The sequence below is a fragment of the Penicillium soppii genome, assembly GCF_028829465.1.
Source record: "Penicillium soppii strain IBT 18220 chromosome Unknown utg000001l, whole genome shotgun sequence".
NCBI classification, from domain to species: Eukaryota; Fungi; Ascomycota; class Eurotiomycetes; order Eurotiales; family Aspergillaceae; genus Penicillium; species Penicillium soppii.
Window position 1 is genome coordinate 2,186,674 of NW_026643231.1, and position 23,225 is coordinate 2,209,898.

General features: G+C 46.9%; 14 protein-coding genes across 14 annotated transcripts; 7 read left to right on the forward strand and 7 right to left on the reverse strand.

Annotated features, from left to right (window-relative positions):
* Positions 1–187: 187 nt before the first annotated feature.
* Positions 188–4,409, forward strand: phoC (uncharacterized protein; the record flags this gene model as incomplete). The annotated part of the gene is made up of 8 exons (XM_057236360.1): positions 188–200; positions 251–263; positions 1,019–1,103; positions 1,165–1,290; positions 1,347–1,397; positions 1,467–3,921; positions 3,975–4,144; positions 4,197–4,409. The coding sequence occupies 8 exons, from the start codon at positions 188–190 to the stop codon at positions 4,407–4,409; spliced, it is 3,126 nt and encodes a 1,041-aa protein (XP_057103163.1).
* A 260-nt stretch (positions 4,410–4,669) lies between these two features.
* Positions 4,670–5,386, reverse strand: N7529_000830 (uncharacterized protein; the record flags this gene model as incomplete). The annotated part of the gene is made up of 2 exons (XM_057236361.1): positions 4,670–4,821; positions 4,879–5,386. The coding sequence occupies 2 exons, from the start codon at positions 5,384–5,386 to the stop codon at positions 4,670–4,672; spliced, it is 660 nt and encodes a 219-aa protein (XP_057103164.1).
* A 375-nt stretch (positions 5,387–5,761) lies between these two features.
* Positions 5,762–6,715, forward strand: N7529_000831 (mitochondrial 54S ribosomal protein uL3m; the record flags this gene model as incomplete). Its single annotated transcript, XM_057236362.1, has 2 exons — positions 5,762–6,530; positions 6,594–6,715. 2 exons carry the CDS (start codon positions 5,762–5,764, stop codon positions 6,713–6,715), a joined length of 891 nt encoding a protein of 296 aa, XP_057103165.1.
* Positions 6,716–6,964: 249 nt separating this feature from the next.
* Positions 6,965–7,596, reverse strand: N7529_000832 (cytochrome c oxidase assembly factor 1 family protein; the record flags this gene model as incomplete). Its single annotated transcript, XM_057236363.1, has 2 exons — positions 6,965–7,054; positions 7,138–7,596. 2 exons carry the CDS (start codon positions 7,594–7,596, stop codon positions 6,965–6,967), a joined length of 549 nt encoding a protein of 182 aa, XP_057103166.1.
* An 884-nt stretch (positions 7,597–8,480) lies between these two features.
* On the forward strand, positions 8,481–9,127 carry N7529_000833 (uncharacterized protein; the record flags this gene model as incomplete). The annotated part of the gene is made up of 3 exons (XM_057236364.1): positions 8,481–8,618; positions 8,666–8,984; positions 9,033–9,127. The coding sequence occupies 3 exons, from the start codon at positions 8,481–8,483 to the stop codon at positions 9,125–9,127; spliced, it is 552 nt and encodes a 183-aa protein (XP_057103167.1).
* Positions 9,128–9,651: 524 nt separating this feature from the next.
* Positions 9,652–12,026, reverse strand: N7529_000834 (putative JmjC domain protein; the record flags this gene model as incomplete). Its single annotated transcript, XM_057236365.1, has 2 exons — positions 9,652–11,693; positions 11,759–12,026. The coding sequence occupies 2 exons, from the start codon at positions 12,024–12,026 to the stop codon at positions 9,652–9,654; spliced, it is 2,310 nt and encodes a 769-aa protein (XP_057103168.1).
* Positions 12,027–12,774: 748 nt separating this feature from the next.
* On the forward strand, positions 12,775–14,019 carry N7529_000835 (putative para-hydroxybenzoate-polyprenyltransferase Coq2; the record flags this gene model as incomplete). Its single annotated transcript, XM_057236366.1, has 1 exon — positions 12,775–14,019. One exon carries the CDS (start codon positions 12,775–12,777, stop codon positions 14,017–14,019), a length of 1,245 nt encoding a protein of 414 aa, XP_057103169.1.
* A 32-nt stretch (positions 14,020–14,051) lies between these two features.
* On the reverse strand, positions 14,052–14,826 carry N7529_000836 (putative flavoprotein; the record flags this gene model as incomplete). The annotated part of the gene is made up of 2 exons (XM_057236367.1): positions 14,052–14,449; positions 14,508–14,826. 2 exons carry the CDS (start codon positions 14,824–14,826, stop codon positions 14,052–14,054), a joined length of 717 nt encoding a protein of 238 aa, XP_057103170.1.
* A 255-nt stretch (positions 14,827–15,081) lies between these two features.
* On the forward strand, positions 15,082–15,678 carry N7529_000837 (monothiol glutaredoxin GRX5; the record flags this gene model as incomplete). Its single annotated transcript, XM_057236368.1, has 3 exons — positions 15,082–15,105; positions 15,169–15,463; positions 15,524–15,678. 3 exons carry the CDS (start codon positions 15,082–15,084, stop codon positions 15,676–15,678), a joined length of 474 nt encoding a protein of 157 aa, XP_057103171.1.
* A 341-nt stretch (positions 15,679–16,019) lies between these two features.
* Positions 16,020–17,552, reverse strand: N7529_000838 (ethanolamine-phosphate cytidylyltransferase; the record flags this gene model as incomplete). Its single annotated transcript, XM_057236369.1, has 4 exons — positions 16,020–16,343; positions 16,397–17,171; positions 17,239–17,356; positions 17,426–17,552. 4 exons carry the CDS (start codon positions 17,550–17,552, stop codon positions 16,020–16,022), a joined length of 1,344 nt encoding a protein of 447 aa, XP_057103172.1.
* Positions 17,553–17,845: 293 nt separating this feature from the next.
* On the forward strand, positions 17,846–18,869 carry N7529_000839 (uncharacterized protein; the record flags this gene model as incomplete). The annotated part of the gene is made up of 2 exons (XM_057236370.1): positions 17,846–18,048; positions 18,113–18,869. The coding sequence occupies 2 exons, from the start codon at positions 17,846–17,848 to the stop codon at positions 18,867–18,869; spliced, it is 960 nt and encodes a 319-aa protein (XP_057103173.1).
* Positions 18,870–19,534: 665 nt separating this feature from the next.
* On the reverse strand, positions 19,535–20,176 carry N7529_000840 (putative mitochondrial protein sorting (Msf1); the record flags this gene model as incomplete). The annotated part of the gene is made up of 2 exons (XM_057236371.1): positions 19,535–19,954; positions 20,024–20,176. 2 exons carry the CDS (start codon positions 20,174–20,176, stop codon positions 19,535–19,537), a joined length of 573 nt encoding a protein of 190 aa, XP_057103174.1.
* Positions 20,177–20,666: 490 nt separating this feature from the next.
* Positions 20,667–21,390, forward strand: N7529_000841 (thioredoxin peroxidase DOT5; the record flags this gene model as incomplete). The annotated part of the gene is made up of 2 exons (XM_057236372.1): positions 20,667–20,931; positions 21,023–21,390. The coding sequence occupies 2 exons, from the start codon at positions 20,667–20,669 to the stop codon at positions 21,388–21,390; spliced, it is 633 nt and encodes a 210-aa protein (XP_057103175.1).
* A 231-nt stretch (positions 21,391–21,621) lies between these two features.
* N7529_000842 (oxidoreductase, short-chain dehydrogenase/reductase family) lies at positions 21,622–22,705 on the reverse strand (the record flags this gene model as incomplete). The annotated part of the gene is made up of 4 exons (XM_057236373.1): positions 21,622–21,809; positions 21,856–22,100; positions 22,151–22,589; positions 22,645–22,705. The coding sequence occupies 4 exons, from the start codon at positions 22,703–22,705 to the stop codon at positions 21,622–21,624; spliced, it is 933 nt and encodes a 310-aa protein (XP_057103176.1).
* Positions 22,706–23,225: the final 520 nt, after the last annotated feature.

Here is a 23,225-nt window from a genome sequence, read left to right on the forward strand (position 1 = left end):
TAAATTTGTATTAGTATAAAAAGCTTCATTTTCATGGGTCTATCCGGGGGAATCATTCCGTGCCGGATAGAGTTATCATACATATGTACCGATGTAGGTACGGAGTGTACGCTATTCGAGGCTGAAAGCGGTCTGAGCCAACACCAAATTAAGGCATCAAGGCATTACATAACTAACCATCAGGCATATGACCATGAGCGGTATGCCTACAGTGATCAATTAATACATACATTAATGTTGTACTCTATAGCCCAAACCTCTGTGTATGTATCAATGTACATCCATAAGGCTATAGGTGACCAAGGAGTATATTGTACCTGGCACTCGAATACGCAATCAAATGATAAGAAGTGTCAACCAAAGAACTTCCACACGTGCAGTGGTTGTTTGCGCTAATTGGCGGTGATCCGCAGACCACTCCGACTTCGATCATACAACAGAAAAAAAATACACACCTTCACTAAAGGACTTCCTACACTTTATAGTGTGAATCATAAGAGTTCCCACTTTTCCTGTTACGGTACCTGAGAATCTCTCCCTCTCGCTCTCTCCCTATCTCTCTATCTTCTATCTCTTCCCTCTCCTTCTTTCTCTAAGCTCCAACTTCATCCCTGCCAAAAATCTGTCAGCTATTCATGCCCCCTCAACTTAAACTATTGGATCACAATACCTTATGGGAAACCTTACGAAGCAACGTCACACATAAGTGATACTCTACTTTGTCCCACTATTATTATTATCTTCCCCACTGCAATTGCGGACCCCCTCATCCCTCGAGGGTTCGGTACCATTTCCTCCAGACGTGTCCTATCCTTCTTTCCCACCTTTCACACCCTGCACCCTCACACAAGCTCACACTTTCGATTACCCCTCAGCTTCCTATCGCCGAGTACAGTCTTGCTTTTGTTCGGTAGAGCTCGGCAGAGCTAAAGCTCTCTTTGAGAGTGTTCCAATATGTAAGTTTGCGCAACCCAGACTATACCCCTCCAATTGGCTTGGTACTGATACAGCACTATAGGAAGTTTGGCAAACAGATCCAGCGCAGGCAGCTAGATCTTCCTGAATATGCTGCTAGCTTCGTTAACTATAAGGCGCTGAAGAAGGTTGGTCAACGGCTGGATCATATGCTGGTGTCTGTACGGAGACGCTAATGATTTTTAAAAGCTTATCAAACAACTCAGTGCTACTCCTAACATCCCGGCGCAAAGAACAGCCGAGGAACTTGCTAGAGATAATGCAGATCCTCAGGCTTTGTTGCGCGCAAACAAGGAGGTGTTCTTTTTTCGATTGGTAAAGTGATCTTTCTAGTTTGCTGGGAGAAGACTTGTGCTGATTATAATATGTAGGAGCGAGAGATTGAGAAAGTCAACGCTTTCTACCTCCAGAAAGAACAAGAGGTATGGCCGTTTATTCAGTGCATGATATGACTGTGATCGTGTTTGAAAGACTCACCAGGTTTTTTTTAGTTCACTCTGCGCCTGAAAACGCTGGTCGATAAGAAGCGGGTAATTCAGAACCGTACCAGCTCTAATTCCAAAGCACCCTCCAACTTCGTTGCGCTATTCGAAGGGTTCCAGCAGTTCGATGGCGACTTGAACAAGCTTCAACAATTCGTTGAGATCAACGAGACTGCTATGTCCAAAATCCTTAAGAAATGGGATAAAACCTCCAAATCTCGCATGAAAGAGCTATATCTCCATCGGGCCGTGGAAGTCCAACCGTGTTTTAATCGGGAGGTTCTTCGCGACCTCGCGGACAGAGCCACCACCGCCCGGCTGGAGTTGGAAGCCTGGGCAGAGGGAGAAAACATCCAATATGATGCTTCGCGTCCGACAGACCGGACCGTCTTCTTGGGCTCCGAAGAGGATGAGTTAGATATCCAGATGCTACAGTCGGCATCGACGGGCAATTTGCAGACACTACGCGAATGGTTGGCGAGGTTACATCAATTTCCGGACGCTCGTGAGCGTGCAACCCGCACTTTCTTAACAGCCATCAACGGGTTTTCGGATGAAGTGCTCGCGCTTCTACTGGAGAGTCAACTGGTTGACATTCACGCCGAGGACGATATCAACGAGCGGAACTGTCTCCATGAAGCCGCTATCTCTGGCCGTGACTTCGTCTTCAAGGCTGGCCTCAAGGCTTCTGTGGATGTTTCCCGCTCAGATGTCTATGGTCGCATCCCTCTGCATTATGCCTGTAGGAATGGCCGTGCTGATATGGTGCGGGATCTGCTCAAAGCAGATCCTAAAACCGTCGACTTCTTGGACCACGATAATTTCACTCCTTTGATTCACAGCATTGTTAAGAGTCAGTTGGCTTGTGCTGAACATGTCCTCCGCAGCAATGCCCGCGTTGACCCGGTGTCAATGCAGGAACCAGATCATATCCCTCTGAACCTGGCCTGTCAACATGGTTCGCTTCCTATTGTGAAGATGCTCCTCGAGCGAAATGCCAAGTTGCTACCTGATGCCGAGGGTCTCTACCCGCAACATATGGTCGCTCGTGCATCACAATCACCCGATCTGCTTTTATTGTTGAAGCACCACGGTGCTGACCTCGATCAGAAGGACAAGCTATACCAGTGGACTCCGCTTTTCCACGCTGCCAGCGAAGGCTGCGTCCCCTGTCTACGCACGCTCCTTGAGTGCGGTGTGGATTCACAGGTTGCTGATGAGAAGGGTCTCTCAGCGATGTACTACGCTGCTTGGGAGGGGCATTTGGAGTGTATGCTTCTTCTCTGGGCCCAGCCGGCTCGGGGTAAACCACCCGCGCTAGGACCGCTTGACATTCTGAATGGCGTTCGGATGCAAGAGCCCGGCCCGATGGGTGACCCGATGTCTATGGATCCCGGTCACTCTGAGATGGAAATGACCGATGGCATCCCGGACCTAGAGTTGCCTCCTCCCATCATCCCCCTCCGTCGCTATGGTCATAACTTCCTTGACAAAAAGGTCTTTGTTCAGCTTTTGTTCGATCAAGGGAATGTTGGATCCATTGCCTTCGACCAGGCAGGTCGCCATCCCGCTGCTCGTATGACCATCTCTTCCAAGCTTTCCGATCTCATCCCCCGTACTATCATGCTCCCTATCCAGGATGATTCCCGTACGATATCCTTCCACGTGGATAACTTGGATACATTCGCCGTGGACTTCGAGATATTCCCTACGTTTGGCTCAAAAGTCATTGCGAAGAGTGTCGCTCTTCCAGAGCTCTTCCGCGCCGAAAAATCCAGTACTGGCTCGGGCTGTCTGCCGCTTTTCGATCCCCGGCTTCGCGGAATCGGCCAACTGCGATTCAACTTCCAGGTCATCAAGCCATACCACGGCGATCCCCTGGAGATCACGCACTTTGCCACATATTGGAAGGCGACTAGTGCCCAAGACTCGGAACACAATGGCTTCGTCACTGGATCCAGTTTGTCGGGTGACTATGTTCAATTGTTCGTGCAGCTGACTCGTGACCGTGTTGCTGTCTTGTACCCGCAATTCACGATCAATCATCACGGAATTGAGATCCCGATATCTCATTTGACATTCGATCAGTTCCAATTCATCGGCGCAGAGCGCGGTGTTAATCAACTCACGATCCTCGATTTCTTGTCCGCGGAGGCGGCTTCTGATATGCCCAAGACCCATCGTCTCCTCGCAAATTCCTTCCTGCCATTACGGGATGTTCTCCGCCAACTCCCTATCGACTTGAATGTCAACATCTCCATCCTCTACCCGTCCCCTGCGGAGGAGAAGAGACTCGCCATGACCTCCTTGGCGGATGTGAACAGCTTTGCCGACGCTATTCTGACCGATGTCTTCGACCACGCTCGTGTTGCTAGAGATAAGAATCCGGACTTCATGCGCTCTGTCGTTTTCACCTCCTATAACCCCAATATCTGTAGTGCTCTCAACTGGAAGCAACCCAACTGTGAGTCTTCACCATAAAGTCTATCGATAATTGCCAACACTGACTCCTCTTAGATCCCGTTCTTCTCTGCAATGACCTTGGTCAGATTCGTGACCTCACTCGCAATGTTGACTCGAAACCCCATGTCAACAGCAGTGGTCGGGCTTCGATGTCCATCAAAGAATCTGCACGCATTGCCCAAAGTAACAATTTCATGGGATTGATATGCAGATCTAGTCTATTGGTTCGTTTGATCCTATATTGTTATTTCTGTCTCATATACTAACATTTTCCAGAACGTTGTCCCCGCACTAGTTGAAACCATCAAAGAACTTGGTCTCGTGCTTGTGGCTGATACCTCCGATGAGGTCAGTCAGTCGGACCAAGTCGAAGAACTACCCACCGACACCATGGGTGTTGCAGAATGGGCATACCGCATGCCAGATGGTGTCAACGGTGTCATGAAAGCGAACGGCATCCTGAGATTCAACGATATGATCGACATGTGATCGACCGGACACACTTATATCTTAATTTCCACGAAGATTACGAGCTTTGGTGCCCTTTTTTCATTTCTTTTTTTCATCTTTGTCTTGCTGTTGGCTAGTTATATCAACAGATCCCAGCGCAATCTTTTTGTCATTTCCTTTCTCATGTCGGTGCCATAGGTTGGGTTGTAGATGAGAGGAGAAGGCAACAATGCCGTATTAGAGAGCTGAATGGCTAAAATAATGTACACAATGGTTCGCTATGCTATAAATTCATCTGTTCAGGTACTCTTCGGCTTCCGTTTACCAATGTTCCATCCCCATCCCCGTAGCGTCTTTACAACTTTGGGCAGAACTGCCGCTGTCAAGGGGACTCGGATGAAGATGAAGCTCTTGTGAATAGCATACGCAAATACCAACTGGGTCCAAATACCTATAGAAATCAGTATCATGTGTTTTCTAACAGAAAATTTTGGTATAGAAAACTTACTGGCCTCATCCTGATTCCTTTCTTCGGCCTGGGCCAAGTTTCCTTGTCCGTCTTCTGACCCTTCAGTGGTTGGCCAAACAGCCTTGAATTTATCCTTCACAAACTCAACAACAACATGTTCGTAATGTCCAATTCGATCAACGCCTAGCAATCGCACTGCTGCAAAGCAGAATGGGAAATCAAGCGCCGACAGCGCAAGGTACACACCCAGTGCGGTCCATCCATACTCCCTAGACAGCTTCTTCAATCGATCTGATAGAGACGCTTTCTCAGCTTGGGCTTGTCCATGACTATTGCCGGCTGAGCCGGAGTTGTAGCGGCGATTAAATCGTTGCTTTGGTAGCAATGAGCTTGGTTTGGGTCGGGTTGAAAGCCGCGGTGCTGTTATGAAGGTTCGTGTTTGCGCGAAGATGGGGCGTGATGCGCGGGGGATATTATTGAAAGTGGTCCTTCTGAGGATCTCACTGGGTCGGATCCATTTCGAGAGGAGGGTTGATCGTAAAGACATTGTGAATGCTGTCTAGTAGGATTGAAAAGAAATTGATTTCTGACGGGGATCTTTTTTTATCTCTCGGCGTTTTCGGGTTCCGATCCGATCGGAGTTAGGAGGGAATGGACGGGTTTGTGGAAGATGATGATATTTTGATCGTTGAGATGTCTTTATATGTATGTATATTGATCTGGTCTGTAACGGATTCGAATTACAATATCTCCCTGTTAAATTGGGGTTGAGAAGGTGAAGAAATGTAGATTTATCGATACGCGGAGTATACACCCTGTACCTACATATACCTACTTCGCGTGGATGACTAAGCCATGCACCAAAAACTTCCCTTCATCAACGGCAAAACCGTCGACACCTGCACCTTCATATCACCACAAAATGTCGCCACGCTTAGGGCTTCAGTCGCCCCTATGGGGTTCGCTGATCACACCAATCTCCGTACGCTCATTCGGTATCAGATCGCTCAATCCTCCCAAACCCAGTCGTTTCAACATTGGCCCTGGTCTGCCCGTCCTCGAATCGACATCGACAGCGGCTCTCCGTCGCAAAGCCAATTCCCTCCCCCTCCGATCCGGTGCTATCACAATTAAAAAGGGTATGACCGCCATTTTCGACCCCGAGTCCGGAAAGCGCATTCCCTGTACCGTTCTGCAGCTTGATCGTGTTGAGGTTCTCTCCCACAAGACCCGTGAGAGGCATGGGTACTATGCTGTGCAGGTTGGTGCTGGCTGGAAGCACCCCAGCAATGTCACCAGGGCACTCTTGGGACACTTCTCTGTCAATGGTTCTTCACCTAAGCGTCATATCTTCGAATTCCGTGTTAAGGGTGAAGAGGGCCTTCTGCCTGTTGGTCAAAGCATTGAGGCTGGCTGGTTCAAGGAAGGACAATTTGTTGATGCCCGCTCCAACACCAAGGGTAAGGGCTTTGCTGGTGTGATGAAGAGACATGGTTTCGGTGGTCAGGACCGTAGTCACGGTGTTAGTTTGACGCATCGTTCCATGGGTTCTTCTGGTCCTGGTCAGGGCGGTGGTTCTCGTGTGTATCCGGGCAAGAAGATGGCTGGAAACATGGGTAACAACCAAAACACCGTGCAGAACTTGAAGATTCTCAAGGTTGATTCTGAGAATGGCATTGTGGTTGTGAGCGGTATGTGATTCCTTCTCGTTGTCTTTGAGGCACGCTTCTCTAATATACTTCTTTTTGATATAGGTGCGGTCAGTGGTCCCAAGGGCTGTGTCGTGAGAATTCAGGACGCCATCAAGAAGCCTTGGCCAGAAGTGCCGGTGGCAGAGGCCAAGTCAGTGCCTGAATCTGCTCCCGCATCTGTTTGATTAATTGGAGATTTGTCTTCTGTTCTGACATGTACTATTACACCATACGCGCGATATTGTTTTACTTGAGCGGCGTTTGTATATGATACATAAAATGATATCCTTCCTTTTTCTCTCAATGATAGAAATCCCTCGAGGGTTCGCCAATTCGGTGGATAACGCAACAAAATGGTACCCATAAATGATGTCCCAGAACGCCCGAGCCCAATGCACTGCTTTATCTGTACATACTGCCACAATGTCACATATTCAAACCTGCCGGAATGGATCACTGCCCTTTTCAAGCAATTGGACCACCTGTCCATCCTCGGTCTCCAAACTCCATTCCTCAGTGCGGAACTAGAGAATAATTACAGTCAGTAATTTGCAAAAGGAGACAATTGGCCCTGAGCTAAGAAACCAAATAAATAGCCACTACTCACATAGCTCATACGATTCGGCCGGATGCTGTGGAACTTCATCTTGCCCTGGGCCTTAGTACCCTTCACCCAGAAAGAGATATTAATCCGACCATGCAATTGGTTCATTTCGCCACTAATCCACGGGATCTGCTGCGCAAAATAGATCTCATCGCCCAGAATCTCGCGAGCCTGGGGCGAGGTGCGCAGCGCATACAGCGTGCTGTTCACAATACTAGACGAGGACTTTTGGTAATTGAAGATACCCAGCATGCCAGCTCCAGTGGCAATAATGAAGATTGGCAGAGTGAGTAGCCAGCGTCGGCCGGGATTGGGGTTTGGCAGCTCTCGGTCTGCGCGTCGTTCCAGCAATGGTCCCGCGTTCGGCCCGGGGGCTGGCATGATTGTGCGTCGTGCAGTCATATTTTGACGTCCTGGTCGGGCGAGCCCGGCACGCCGAATGAATACTCGTGAGAAGACCATGGTGGGCGGGGGAAATGCGGTTGGTAAAATGCGGAAAATCAATCGCAAGTTGCGGCAGATTTGTCGGCGGGTAACTAGTTGGGGCGGCTGATTCATCTCCGATCTACCACCGGCTGGTATAGATATTTCACCATTATTTTTTTTACTACGACGCATTAGACTATCGAGGAAAGACACAATCCTCTGGCTGGTTAATGGAAGAAAATTCAGCTATCTAGCGTGGTATTTCAAACTTCTATCACCAAGCTAGTGCCTCTTAGCTGAGAAGATTCCATGGTATTTAATGAGATAGGGGTAACTAAAATAGAACATTGTGGACTTCTTATAACTGGTTAACCGGTCAACTACTAATTATAATATCCTAGTCGCCCTGGAAAAGGTACATATGTAGATATATCGGTATTAAACTAAGTATTCTAGCTACTTAGTACGAGCACTAGTCATGTCTATGTCCGACTCTCTAGCCTTTGAGAATACTAACTATAGAAAGACTATCATTTTTCACATATTGAGGTATCGGGTCATCGATTATTCGATGAAAGCATAAAGGGTATCTAGGTAAGTGGACGTAGGACTTGCTATATTTGAGTCGTAGCAGGGAAGTTTACGCTAATCCTTTTGTACACCTACTCTATTGCTATATCACTTTGTGCTTACGAAGTGCTTACGCTTTCTAGATGATGATCGTTACTATAATTATAATGCAACAAATCTGTAGGTTATGAGAGTGTCATATCATAGTAGTAGTACTCTGTTTATTGAATTGCATTGCATGTAAATGTTTACCAAGTTGTTGCAAACAGGACAAACAGTTTCGGCGTCATGACCTCCAATTTGACAACTTGGATTGTACATCGTACTATTGTTTCTACTACATTTTGAAAATGGCCGCAGTCAGACTGCGGAAAGTGTTTCGATATCCCGAGGAATCAGGTGGACGCGAGGAATTGGATGAAGAAGAACAGGAACGGGTTATCGAGCTGTTGCAGAGCCAAAACGATGCTCGCAACGCCCAGTATAGTGTACATATCTTTCCTATATAATCAATGTTCAATGCTGAACTTTCTAGATGGTTTTCACGGCCCTTCCATTGTTGACTGCCGTCATATTCGTGCCTTCGGTTCTGTCAGCATCCAGTCAGGCTGAACGATTGTTCTCATTCCTCGGCCTAGTCTCGTTGATCACAACGGCCTATATCATGAGATGCTCTCCTCTCCAGCCAGATCGCAAGGGCAAGAAGCCGATGAATGTACACAATCAACGTGTTGCTCGAATTCATGCTGCTCTAGTACCGGGGAGTGGCATGGTTTCCTTGTTGTTGGCTCTAGTCTATTTTTCAACCGGATCATCTTATGGGACACGGCCTGTATTTTACTTGATTCCTGGAGGTATGTTCAGTCTATTTGATTGATGTGATTGGGTCTAATATATCACAGCCATGCTCGCAACCATTCTGATCGCTCAAAAGGTCATGCGCTCGGTTGATCTGACATCTCTCAAAGAATTACAGTACGAGTACAAAGGTGCCTAATAGTTTGCAGAATCCAATGACTGAAATTTACATCATGTCTTAAAGGTCTGGCAATAGCTTGTATCAAAGGTGTTCAACTACAAGGATATCGGGGATAATTAGCCTTTGCATATGCAAGATCAGAACCAGATTGCAATGAGACACCAAAGAATATATGAAAAGTAAAAAAGAGACCCATAGAAAGAGATACTGAGAGAAACAGAAAAACCAAGCAAAAGTACTGTTTCAAATGGTCGCCATAGTTACATAAACGGGTAGAAAAGGCGTAAGATTGATATAAAATTGTAAAATCTATTGATTTGCAGACCTCACGGGTTAAGTTCATATTTTCATTTCAATTGGACTTAAAAAAACATGTCGCTGAAGAGATGAACTCTTCGGGATATCACAAATCAATCAAACACATCGATAGATGCTCTTGTAGCAATTGCTTCCACTAATGGTAAAACAAAATGAAAAGAAGTCATGCAAGCAACATTCAGGGTACAAGCATATGACGACAGGCGCTTGTCCTGCTGTGTGGACTAAGCGGCTGCGCTTAGAAAAGATTCGTCCAACAAGGATGGATCAACAGGAATTTCCATGTCAACCAGGCCATCGGAACCACTCTGGACGTTCTGGGTGGGTTGGTCAAATGGACTTGATTCAAATTTGAAGCCTTCCGCTTCAAGAAGTTTCTGTCGTTCGATCTCTGATTGTTCGACTTCTTTTTGTCGTTTATAGATTCGACCGTGCACATCGTCACCGAATTTTTTCAACCACCAGAGATTGGACTTCTTGAAGTCCACCAATGATTCAACACTACGAGGGTCTGCGACCTTGCTCGTGTCATGACCAAGCAAGGTGCAGTTTGGTTCGTAAGGTTTCATCGTCGAGTCACGTTGACATGCACCACAGCTGCATTCCTTTCGGCATTTGGGACACAGCCAGTGGTGTTTTTCCATTGCCTGTTGAGGCGAAATCTCAAAAGCGCGGAATAGACTGCCATAGCAATAACGCTGGTCGCAGTTGGAGCAAGATGCTAGCTTCCAATTCACCTCGAAATGAAGGCAAACGTGACAGCGGTGAACCCCCTCAGGATTGTTGGTCACAGGTGGTCGAATTTTTCGCTTTTTTCGTGGGCGGCCATCTTGGTCATTCTCTTCGCCGTCGGTTTCCTTGGTTTTGAGTTTTCTTTCAGGTTTGAAAGCTGGCTTCGGATTTTTTGGATCGTTCCATGGGCGACGAGCCAGTTGCTCTTGGCAAATTTCAGCAATGGACTTTTTCCCAGCTTGAGCTCGGGCGACAACAAAAGTTGGATATTTCTGCTTCAAATCCTTGTTTTCTTCGTCCGAGGAAACAAGAAGACGGCGCCACGTGTCGTATCGATCTGTGAGCTCTTTGAAAGGAAATTGCTCCATCCATTGGAGGTTTGAGATACAGTGGCAGCTCCTACCCATCACGTAGCAATCCATACAAACGTCGTAAGGCTCGTCTTCGCTGCCCTTAATATCATTGATGCAACCAGGGCAAGTCAGAAATCTGTTGAAGATGTTGCAGCGACAAAAGGAACAGGTCACGTTGCTTTGAAACTCGTGATATTCCACAAATTTCTCTGGCTTCCTCTGTGAAAAGGTTTCTGACAACAAAATCTCTTTGTACAAGTCGAACAGGCGTCCGAAATCTTGCCACAATTGGGTGACTACAGGATGGCTGACTTTCTTCGCCTGTTGCAGCAACTTGGAATAGCGTTCGAGAGTAAAGAAAACAATGGCCTTGTTCTTGTATTGCTCGTCCCGGCCGACCATCCGAGCATGTGGTAATGCTTCGTGCAGTGCCAATTCGAGCGTATTGACCGTGGTCCGATTCCACGCAATTTTCATGGTGCGCGTTCCACGATTCCAAACCTGGTGAGCAGCCAGGGGTGGCACAAGAATCAGATCACCAGGTCTCTGCTCAACTACCCAAGTTTTGAACGGTGCGATCTTCCACGCATGCAAGGGGGCGAAGAAATCCTCAATATCGATGTCATGCCCGAGAACAGACACCCAGTACTCAGCGACAATGCATCGGTCTTTCGTTTCAGTCATCAGCCATAATGAAGAGCCTGGCACAGTTGGCTTGCCATTCTCTGGATTCCCTTCAGAAGCATTTACCATCAAATTGTGGCCCAAACTGGCGCACATTTCTTGGTGTGCCGGCGTGTACGTCCCTTCATGTCCTATGTAGCACATCAGATTTTCTGCCCGCATGTTGGGGGGCAGGCTGCTCATCAGGTCGCCTGCTGGGGCGATCAGTTCCGCCTGTGCGGTTTGCGAGACCTCGGATAGATTCGTCTGTTGGGAAGCTGGTCCTTGGAAGGACTTGGGAGCTTCATTCAAGTAGAACAAAGACGGCGGTATGATGTTTTCAATGTATGCGCGCCATTCTGGTGGGCAATCAATGTCTTTCATATAAAGACGTTGTCGATCCTTCTGATCATAATTTTCGGTCGTCATCTGGCGTGTCAAGGCCGGTAGACTTGACAGGTAATGTCCCATGGTGAACGATATATTCATTTTGCGGACCAGATCACGAACTTCTTCGACTGCCAGGATATTTCAGTCAGTATCAATCAGAAGATAGTAGATGCGGATCAGAGAACGAGCTTACCCTTTGATGCGTACTTTTCTTGAAGCCATTTCTCAGAAAAGAGATTATTGTCAAGGTATTCTTGGAATCCTTCAATGACAAGAGGTCTACCAGACAGAACGACTTGGTATAACACAAGTCTCTCAAAGTCTTCAAGGGGGAATTCTTTGATGGAGTCACAAGTGACTCGCATCGCGAGTTGGAAGTTGGGGGTTGAGTCAACTATCTCATCTATGTCAAGTAGTGGCGACATTGGCTCGAATGCCATGCGGCTCCGGTGAGCGGGCATCGTGAGTGATAGCCCCAGAAGGGGCAAGCCCTGAGGGATCACTTGGCCTTTAGTGGGGGTCTGTATCAAGAGTAAAGCTAAGAAAAATGGTTGTCATGACTCAAGGAGCAAGGTAGATAATCGTTGAGGCGACAGGATAAGCGCGGAGCCCAGTGTCGATTGATCAATGTAGATCAGATCATTGGAAGTCCTCGAAGAGATACAGGGCAAGGTGTCACCAGAAAGGTAGAAGATAGCAAAGAGAGAGCAGAGAGAATAGAGAGAAAACAATAGAAGTCAAGGAGGTTGAAAATTGAGAAAAGTGAAAGGTGAAGCTAAGTCCAAAAGTACATATATCTACGGAGTAGAGTGCTTTCCACTTTGATCTTGACGCGCCGTGACACCTCAGGCACCAACATGTGTGTCACTTTACAGTTTTGTTGCAAATATTCAATACACACATACATATATGTTTAGTTGGAATAAGTTGAGTTGGAAATAGAATATCTGATTGTCTTGGTTCTTACAAAGATATATATTACTTACTATATTAGCAAGACACAAATAACATTGAAAGATCAACAATTTTTTCTCTATAGATGTGATAACCCAATTAGGCTTAGGGGCAATAAACCCGCGTTTTTCCTGCATATGAATAGCTACCCATTGCCCCGGAGCTTTCGCAATTATTACAATTTGTTGGAAACAGAATAATGACTATCTGCACCGATTGACCCATTTCCTGTTCACTTCCTAGATTCATTTCGATATGATTTCCAGCTCTCGCCTCCTCCGCGGTCGATTGTCATCCAAGGTCACTCTCACCACCCTCACCGGCCTATGCAATGGGCGACTGTCCTCACTCGCTCACAATGTCCATTCCTCGCAATTGAGGGCCAGTCGATTCCCCATATCAAGAATCTTCTCCCGAAAAATACCGGTTCAAATTAGACACAGCTCTGCGCAATTGCCTGCGACAAGGCCACTTGAGACAGACAATGCAAAGAAGAATCCGGCCACACACTATATCCCACCCCAGACTGGCCTGATCACGTTCTTACCAAACTCATGGATCCCATATGCCGAATTGGTGCGCCTGGATAAGCCTACCGGTACATACTACCTTTTCTTCCCGACTCTCTTTTCCACCCTTCTCGCGGCGCCAATGGCCGGCGCAGCCCCCCTTCACGTCCTCGGCATATCGGCTCTTTTCTTTTCAGGCGCGTTGATCATGCGAGGCGCAGGTTGTGCTATCAATGATTTGTGGGACCGTAATCTGGATCCTCATGTCGAACGCACCAAGTTCCGTCCCATCGCCAGAGGCGCTCTTTCCCCCCGGAACGCAGTGCTCTTTACGGGCTCACAATTGTTGGCTGGATTGGGTGTGCTTGTTTCATTCCCTACTCAATGTCTTTGGTATGGAATTCCTAGTCTACCCATTGTAGTAGCCTACCCTCTCGCCAAGCGCGTGACCAATTACCCCCAAGCTGTTCTGGGTCTTGCATTTTCATGGGGAGCAATTATGGGATTCCCGGCCTTGGGTGTGGACCTGCTTGCCAATCACGATGCCTTAATGGCTGCTGGGGCCCTTTATACCAGTTGTATTGCTTGGACGGTACTGTACGATATGATTTATGCACACATGGACATCAAAGATGATGCTGCAGCGGGGATCAAGTCAATTGCCCTTCGCCATGAACACAACACCAAGGCTGTCCTAAGTGGCCTGGCGGTAACTCAAGTCTCCCTTCTCGCGGCTGCAGGTATTGCTGCAGGCGCTGGGCCTGTTTTCTTCGTTGGCAGTTGCGGCAGTGCCATACTTTCGCTTGGCGTCATGATTTGGAAAGTCCAGTTAAAGAATGTCAAGAACTGCTGGTGGTGGTTCAAAAATGGATGTTTGTTGACCGGCGGAGGGATCACCGTGGGCTTGCTCGCCGAGTATGCGATGCAGCACCTCGGTTTATATAATACTGCAGAGCCGAAGCCCTTGGAGGCCGAGTCGACGCAATTATGATATGTAATAACACGAACGACCAAACAAAAGCCTCACAATGTGTATGAATTTTGTATCGATTCCAGGTGCTCTTGGATGACCGTGACAATATCTTTCCACTCCATCATACCTCCAGTTCCGACATCTCCACAAGCTAAAGTCTTCTCGATGGGAGAGAGCAAAGTCACCCAGCCATTAGGGTTTGACTTACTCCATCCCCATTCATCACGTAGAATTTTGAGTTGTTTCTCGGTTACTGGATGAATCATCATTGCTGTGTTCATACTTGGGGCCACAAAGATCCTTGGCGTGAGAGATTTGAATTCTTTGTCCACCAATCCAGTCGTATCCCAGGCCCTGATAGTTGAAAGAAGCAGGTTATCGGCAATCCCATTGACCATCTTCGCCATGGTGTTTGCTGACATTGGAGCGACCAGTAGAAGATGTGCCCCTAGTGTATCATAGTTAGTCTGACTTTCTATCAACGATCAGATGTCATGACCACTAACATTTGCGCAGCTCAATATGTAGGACTGGTTCCCCGCGCGTCCACGCCGGGGACCATTCATCTTTGTCACGGTATATTCCGTCCACGCCATCAATTTTCTGTAGTGAGTCGAGGATTGGTTGCTCCGAGCTTTGGTCCATGAGAAATTTCTCTGAGGCCTCGGTGACTATGATGCGAACTGAGACATTCTTATTCTGACATAGAGCCTTTGTTATATTTGGCAGTTTTATTGTGGCAACAGAACCAGACGCTGCCAAAAGTATATGGATTTTCTTATCATGTCTGTAATTTTCAGCAATAAATGAGGGTTGAGAATCCATTTTCATGAATTAGGCGAACATCAAAGAAACAAGAAAGGATCATGAATGTCCATGAAGAAGAAGTCGACGAAGAGCAAGAACAAGAAGAATGATTTCAAACCTCAGGCCACAAACAGCTTACTATATCAAATAAAGTGGGGATATGTGGGAACGCCGAACCAACCACTGATCGAATAATTCTAAGTCAGCTCTTGCTCGCATTTCCCGATAACCTAGGAACTTCACTCTTATTACATATCAGTCTTCATATTCAAAATGTTCTCCAGGGCAGTTGCATCGGTGTGTTTGCAAACAATATATTCCAATATATGTTGAATGATCCTGAAACTAACATGAATCCAGGCTTTCCGTCCCGTCTCGCGGCCAAACTTTTTGCGCCCCGTTCGTTCGGCCCTTCAGTTTCCTTCGGGACCCTCCATCCCTTCTGTTCTCCATGCCCGTCTTCTCTCTAACGAGACCCGGACCGCCATCGATAAGGCGGTTGCCTCCGCCCCCGTCGTTTTGTTCATGAAGGGTACTCCCGAGACACCACAGTGCGGCTTCTCCCGTGCTAGCATTCAGATCCTCGGCCTGCAGGGTGTTGACCCTAAGAAGTTTGTTGCTTTCAACGTTTTGGAGGATGCGGAGCTACGCTCAGGTATGTTGGACCTCTGTTGAGCTTTGCCGGATTGGGTTGCTAAATGTGTTGGGTTTGTAGGTGTGAAGGAGTACTCCGAGTGGCCGACTATCCCCCAGCTATACCTTGAGAAGGAGTTCATTGGTGGATGTGATATCTTGATGTCCATGCACCAAAATGGTGAGCTTGCCAAGCTCCTTGAGTCCAAGGGTGTCTTGGTTGCGGCGGATGAATAAACAATTAGCAGTTGGGTCCGAGTGTTTCAGCGCATCAAACTGGCAAATGGCTGAATCTGTAAAATTATTTACCTGTGTATTCTGGTCATAATATACCTGCTGGTCAGATAGTGTTTTTGGACGAATGCCAGTGGTCTCTCATTTCACATCTGTGTACAATGTATAAATCTCTAGAATTTTCATTTTGGTTTGTTCCACTTTGTCCACTCAAATCATATATCAATTTGCTGCATGTCGTACATGTAAAGAACGTAGTAGGTGTTCTATAAACCACAGTTGATGAGGTCTATATAGTATGTACAGCTAATCTTCATTACGTAGGTATTTACCCCAAAGCCAGCCTATTGGGTCGCTCCGGCTGCCTCCTTTGACTTCACTAGATCTTCCGCTACCGATTTTTCCAGCTTCGCACGTTGCCTAGCTTCGTAAGCTTCACGACTTTTCAAGATCCGGCCAACGATCTCGCCAGCATTCACGTGTTGAAAGGCATGCTGCTCGGCTTCCCGGAAAATCCCCATTCTCTTGGGGTCAGCGTAAGGGTCATAGGTAAGCGGGATGAAGGTCGTGGGTCCATGATAGACAGCATCGGGAGTCCCCCAAGGCATAGCCTTCAGGTATGACTCGCTGGGGGTGAAAGGTGCAGAGAAGACGACAGCATGGATGTACTTTGAACATGGTCAGCAATCATGTAATTATCAGGCAAAATGACAAAACTTACACGGCACTGAAGAACGCAGAGACCGCGCTCAAAGATGTTCATGATTGGGTAGTTCAAGCCCTTCCAGTGGTTGATGACATCGTCATCATGAATACCTGCGACAAGATAGGCAGGAGGATAATCTTCGTTATACTCCTTCAATCTCTTCTCGATCTGTTCCGGTTCATACCAACCACTGCGACGGGCCTCGGTCTCCTCATGCTCCGTAACCTTGCGCAGGAACGCAATGTGACCGGACGAGAAGAGATCGAAGCCTCCATCAACATAAACAATGCGCTGCCCAGGCTTGGGACCTTTCCCGTGGACCAAGGTCTCGAAAAGGCCAGCCTCCTCGACCACATGGTCTAGCTTGGCTGTGCCTGAGCCAGTCCAGGTCCACACCTGAGGTCCAGGTTGAAGACCACTCTCGTCTGTGGCATAGTCTTTAATTCTCCGCAACAGATCTGTGGCAGAAGCCTGCCGCTCTTCCGGACTCCCAAAGCCTTCCTGTCCAGCAAGGGTTCCCTTCACAGATTTGACAAAGTGGTTCCTGGTACACAGCAACATGCGACCGACAAGATCGGTTGTGGATATCCCAGGGGTTCGCTTGACGACACGGAAGCGACCAGCAGCTTTAACGAACCGGTAGCAGTCATTTCCGTCGCTGTCTGAAGTGATGTCGTCTCCATGAACAACATATTTACAACCGTAGTGGGACACCCAAGGCAGGTAGGTCACATAGGGGGCGTGAGGGACACTCTGAGTTGCCCATCGACACGCGTCAACGGCTGCGACACTATCTCAAGAGGGTATTTTAGTATCAGGATCAAGTCAAGAGCAAAAGTTTTGTTTCGAAAACCAACCGTTCTTCCAGTGACATCACTGTTGGACCCTTATTTTCGAGGATCGCTTCATCGGAGTGTATTCCCACGTAAAGAGCCTTTCCGAGCTGACGAGCTTGAAGCATAGCACCAGCATGACCTGTGAAGAAGAAGAAAAGATAATCAGCATCCATTCACAGACATTGAGTAGGCAGAATAGTAGAATTACCATGGTGACTGAAGTCGAAGCATCCATCGACCCAAAGACGGTCCTCTGAGATTGGTACATCTTCCTGAGGATCAACAGGCCATTGTCCAGGCAAAGGAATTTGATCTTCGGGAGCTGTTAAATCCATTATTTCATATCAAGTATTTTTTGGGAATTTGTTTGTAGGTTGTGTAAGTATTTGTCGGAAGTAAAGAAGTACAATAATATTTAGATTGTAGATTGTACAACATGGAGGTGATCGGCAAAATAAATTACAGGGGGGAGAAGATTAACTAACAGAAGACAAAACTTCTTGTTCTGCGGGGGAAATTCGAACCCTTTCGACAACGACTGGACTTCAGTTAGCCATTTTTCTTCATTTTCTGTTCTATAATTTGTCTTTCGTGTCGCATCAATTTGAATTTGTTCCGAAATATTGAAATGGTCCCTTCTACATTTACCCCGAGTCTCACTCGAAGGGACACAGCCAAGTCCGGTGCTGGATATGAAGCTTCACATGGTCTCCCACCTCCAGTATCTAGTGGGGGTGGTCTCCTTGGACCTCAGAGTGCAGGCGCAATCTATCAACAAATTCATGAAATGGCCGCAAAACGGATATCAACCCTCGACTATCTAAGGAAAGCGTGAGTGGATCATCATCCCATCCAATCTGAGATGTGTACTGACCCCATACTGTGCAATCGATAGTCATGAAGGACGAGTCTATTGGTTTAATACTGTGCATTTTTCTCGCGCTGACATCGCCCGTCTGCCATACTTCGAAGCTAGAAAGCTCTCACGCCGCGCAATCAATTATCTACTCCTTGGACTTTCTCTACCAACAATATTGGATGTGAATTCAACGCCTTTTGAATATCTGCGAGCTCTCAACGCTCTCCTGTTGGAATTCGAGGCTTTCCAGCAAGTACATCCTCCGGATGGCAGCTCCTCCTCAACTCTCGCGAGAGCCCGCATACCCCAGATGTTCAAGCGCGCTGCGCATGCAGGTACTAAGACTCGCCGCGCTAGCTCTGCAACCGAGATTGGGCTCCCGATGCAGTCCAGTGATCCTTCGGACTTGAAAAATACGGCTGGGAATCTTGGATCGGCTTCCTCTGGAGCCTCCGTCACATCCTTCCCGCTCACAGAGTCATCAGATCTCCTCCCAGGAGAGGAGTACACTTATCTTCTCACGCCTTCATTACCATTTGAGCCAGACTTCTTTGAGACATTTGCGACGCTATGTGATGTTTTAATCGATTGTTATAGCCGACTTACTACGCTAGTATCCTCTCCCTCGGTTTGCACAGTGGCCTTGGGTGAAACATTCTCCAAGGCGGATGCTAAGTTGCGGAAGATAATGGTGGCCGGCGCAGTGCGCGAATTCGAAGACGCCAGCCGAAATAGTGCCAAGAGTGAGGTCGCTGGAGTCAGTCGCGTGGTGCTGGGAGGTTTATTGGGATAATCGCGAGGCTTTGCTGGTGTACATTTTCGGGAATGGGTGTTCATGGACATTTTTTATAGGATATATGGCTTGGGGTTTTTACGATATATGAATCAAGATGCTGCTGTACAATAATAGAATTTCAAATCCATAGTGTTCACATTCAAGGTCTGCCCAGGTGGAAAGAACCGTGTTAGTGATGCTGAGTTTGTTTTGTTAGATTGACACAAGTAAACAACATTGATAGCTCTAGATAGAAATGTACAAATCGGGGTTTACCACGCTTTAGACTGATCTCGCGAAATGACAAAGAGGAAGAGGATCAAAGGTGTTAACAGACTTTCTAGGCGAAATGCATGTTCAAGCAACTCTAATGGTACATGGGTGCCTGCCTTGGGAGGCTTGAACGGGTTGATAACGATAACTTTGAAAAGCAAACATAAAATAGATAAATCGCTTAATATAACTGATGTGACTGAAATCGAAACTTTTTTGGGCCAATTGGCATCGTGAGGCAAACGGTGGTATTTATGAGCAGAGTGACAAGAGTCGAAAGATCGAAACGCGAAAACAAATAACTCCAAGTGGCGCCAGATGCTTCGAGATGCAAAACAAGACGCCGGAATATGCAGTCGCTTTATGCAGAAAATAATAAAAGAAGGGAACCGGTTTGAGGATTCGGGGGCTCATGCTTGCGTGCGCTGCTTTTCAAGGTCGCGCTGTTCGCCAAAGACGCGACGGCTCATCTCGAGGACGGTTTCAAATCCCTCGCGGCCGATCTTGGCATTCTCACGGAATCGATCCACGCTCGCCTCTTCGACCTTGTTCTTGATCTTTTGCCACCCCCCACAAAGAGCAGTGATCTTCGCTTCTTGGTTGAATTCAGTTGTGGTAGACGGGTTGAGGGATGATTGCCGGTAAACAACGGTCTCGCGGACGCTGAGGACATTTGACCATGTCAAATTGGTGGAGCACATGGTGACTTTCTTCGCAATCGGATCGACATAGGAGATTTCGTAAACGTGGGAGGTATTCGATCCTCCAAGTATCGAGAGGACCCATTGTGGTACAGATTGGTCACATGTGATAAGACGCTCAGTGCGAAGCTAGAAGGCAATAGTCAGTAAACATATTCATACACAAGGCAGATGGTTCAACTGATTTGGATTACTCACAATGCCAGTGCTGGGGTCGACTGTGCGGGAGAGTGTATCTACGCCGACGACGTGTGTAGACTTGTCATTCCAGGGACAGTACTTGCGCCAGTTTGCAGTAGATACTTCGTCCCATGAGTAGTTGAAGGTGCAACCGGAAGAGAAGACCTTCATGTTGGACGAGTCACCGTATGAATGTGAAAGTTCAGTTGAGGCGAAAGAAATGCCAGAAATGCCAGAAATGCAAGAAATCAGAGGAATAGAGGAATAAAGTAATGGAAGAAGTATAAGAAAGATTTAGAGAAATGGAGGGTTCAAAGAGTTCTAAATCTATCTTCGGAGGCGAATATGAGTAAGAGATAACAGAGAGAAAAAGATGGAGTCAAGTGGATTTTTCTCCTCGGCCTGTCAGAAAAGAGGAAAAATGCTTTTTTTCCAATTTTTCCGGGTCAGGGCGAGGAACACGGGTTTTCCCGGTTACGTAAGGTGGGAAACCTTAGGTTTGATCTACTCTTTACTCTACTCCGTGCTCTCCCTGTAGTTATAAATCTAATCAACAACTTCAACTTTGCATAATCTCCCGGATCTTTTTATATATATATATATATATCGTTGTTATTATTGTCATCATCATTGTTACTTTGTAATCCTCAGTCCTTCCAATATGGTTGAACTCAGAAAACGCAAGGCGCCTGCCCCTCCTGTCCCAGAGAAGAAGATCAAAGCTCCTAAGAAAGAAGATACTGTCAATAATGATATTGAAGAGACCTCCCCAAAGGTTCTTGAGGTGGATGATATAATCGACCTTGAAACTTTCGGTGGCGAGATTGAAACCAATGATGGTGAAACGACTTCTTTGAAGAAGCTACTCGAAGAGAGCAAATCAGGCGTGGTGTTGTTTACTTACCCCAAAGCCTCAACACCTGGTTGTAAGTATTGTTATTGAGAGCTCTGGAGAAAGAAACAAAGAAAAAAGAAACGTGCTATCTTCGATCAATAAACTAATGGCTATCTCCTCAGGCACCAAACAAGCTTGCTTGTTCCGTGATAATCACACCCACCTGACTTCCTCTGGTCTTTCTATTTACGGTCTTTCCGGTGATTCTCCCAAGGCCAACACCACTTTCAAAACCAAACAAAACCTTCAATATCCTCTTCTTTGTGACCCCAAGGCCACTCTGATTGCAGCTATTGGTCTCAAGAAATCCCCCAAGGGCACTATGCGAGGTGTCTTTGCAGTTGATAAGAAGGGTAAAATCTTGCTTCGTGAGGCAGGTGGCCCAGATGCGACTGTGGATGCTGTCCAGAAGATCGTTGCCAATGCTTCAAAGGATGATCAGGAAGACAAGCAACACACGGATGAAAGGGAGGATGAGGAGGAAAATTAAGGGAAACGATTGGGGGCAAACCCCGATGAGTCCGAGTGATTCAAAACTGGCGAGAGCAGTAATGTACAGCCGCAAAATCACAAACGGCATTCTAAGATACTAGATATCATATGGCATGAAGCGGCCTATAGTCTTAATTTGCGTGCATTGTTTTCGTAGTCAAGATCGGTTTCAGATTTGGGCTGCTTTGTCAAGTACAATATATACTAATTGATCACCGTGTACAATCCCCTATCCGTTGACCATGATACCTCCATTGGGATGCAGACACTGTCCAGAAATATAACTGCTATCCTGACTCGCCAGGAAAACAAAGCATGTCGCCACCTCGCTGGGTTGACCCGGTCGACCAAGTGGCACAGCATGGAATTGTTCCATGGCGGCGGTTTGCATCGTGGCTGGAATCAGAGGCGTCCAGACTGTCTCGTTAGTACTCAGTTGATACAGAATGCAGATGATACCTACTTGGGCCTGGGCATACACAATTCACTCGGATGCCTTTCTTCACCTGCTGGTTCGACAGAGCTCGTGTGAATGCGACAATTGCTCCTTTGGTAGCAGTGTAGTCCAAAAGATCACCTCGGCCAATATAAGGATTGACAGATGAACAGTTGATGATGGTGGATCCTTTCTTCATGTGTGGAAGAGAATATTTGGATAGATAAAAGAAGGAGTTGATATTGGTATCGAAAGTTCGCTCCCACTGTGCTCTATTGTCGTATCAGTAACATATCAACATTTGCAGATCTGATCAACTCACTCATCTATCTCACTAATATCGCTCAACATGTCTTGGAATGCCGCGTTGTTCACAAGAATGTCAATACCACCCATCTTCTGCAAAGAGACATCGATGATCTTTTGGCAGTTTTCCTTCTTGCGAAGATCAATGGCCAGAGTATGACACTGCTGGCCATACTCCTCAACCCTTCTCTTAGTCTCTTGCGCATCTGACTCCTCTTCGGGCAAGTAAACAATCAAACTTGACGCGCCCTCCATTGCAAACAGAATTGCAACAGCTCTGCCGATACCAGAATCACCGCCAGTGATGATCGCTTTCTTTCCTTCAAGCTTTCCAGCGGCCTTATAGATCTGGTATCCACCATCCTCGGTGGGAATATGAGTGGACACGGGCTTTGGATTTCCCATGTCAGACTGCAATCCCGGCTTGGTCAAGTGCTGGATAGGGATTTTATGGCCTATACAATTGCATGAGCCCAAGCTGGGTCCTGTATTTGGAAGACCTGTACTCACCTGGCTCAAACTGCGATTTGGACCCACTGGCAGGTCTCTCGACATATTGGGAGATAGGCATTTTGACTGGTTTACAGTGTATACGAGACGGTGGCAAACTTTGATCACTTGCTCAAGATATCAGAAACAGTTGATGAGCAACAGAACTATGCATACGAGTACGGAAGACCGCTACTTAAATAGGGTAACGACAAGTACGATATTGCCAAAAAGCTTCAAGCTGGAACTTCTGTCACCATGACGGTCTGTTGACATTTTATATTTCTTCAACGCCTGAATTGAGGCAATTCACAGTCTAGGAACTATAAGCCGCCAAAGACATTTGTGTTCTAGACCGTTTCTGTGGCGGGGGATTCAATTCTTTATTGTAGCTACAGGCGGATCTGGTAGGAGAAGAGTACTGGTGTTCAGAAAAATCCTCTCAACTTCGGAGATCAATATCTCAGGATGTGATTTTTACGGGGTGGTGCTCTTGTCGTGTTGAGATTATCAATATGTCGATCCATGATGGAAGACTGGCGTCATCCTAAGTAGCAGGTGGCGGTCTAATGACATCCATTTCGATGCAACATCTTCTTATC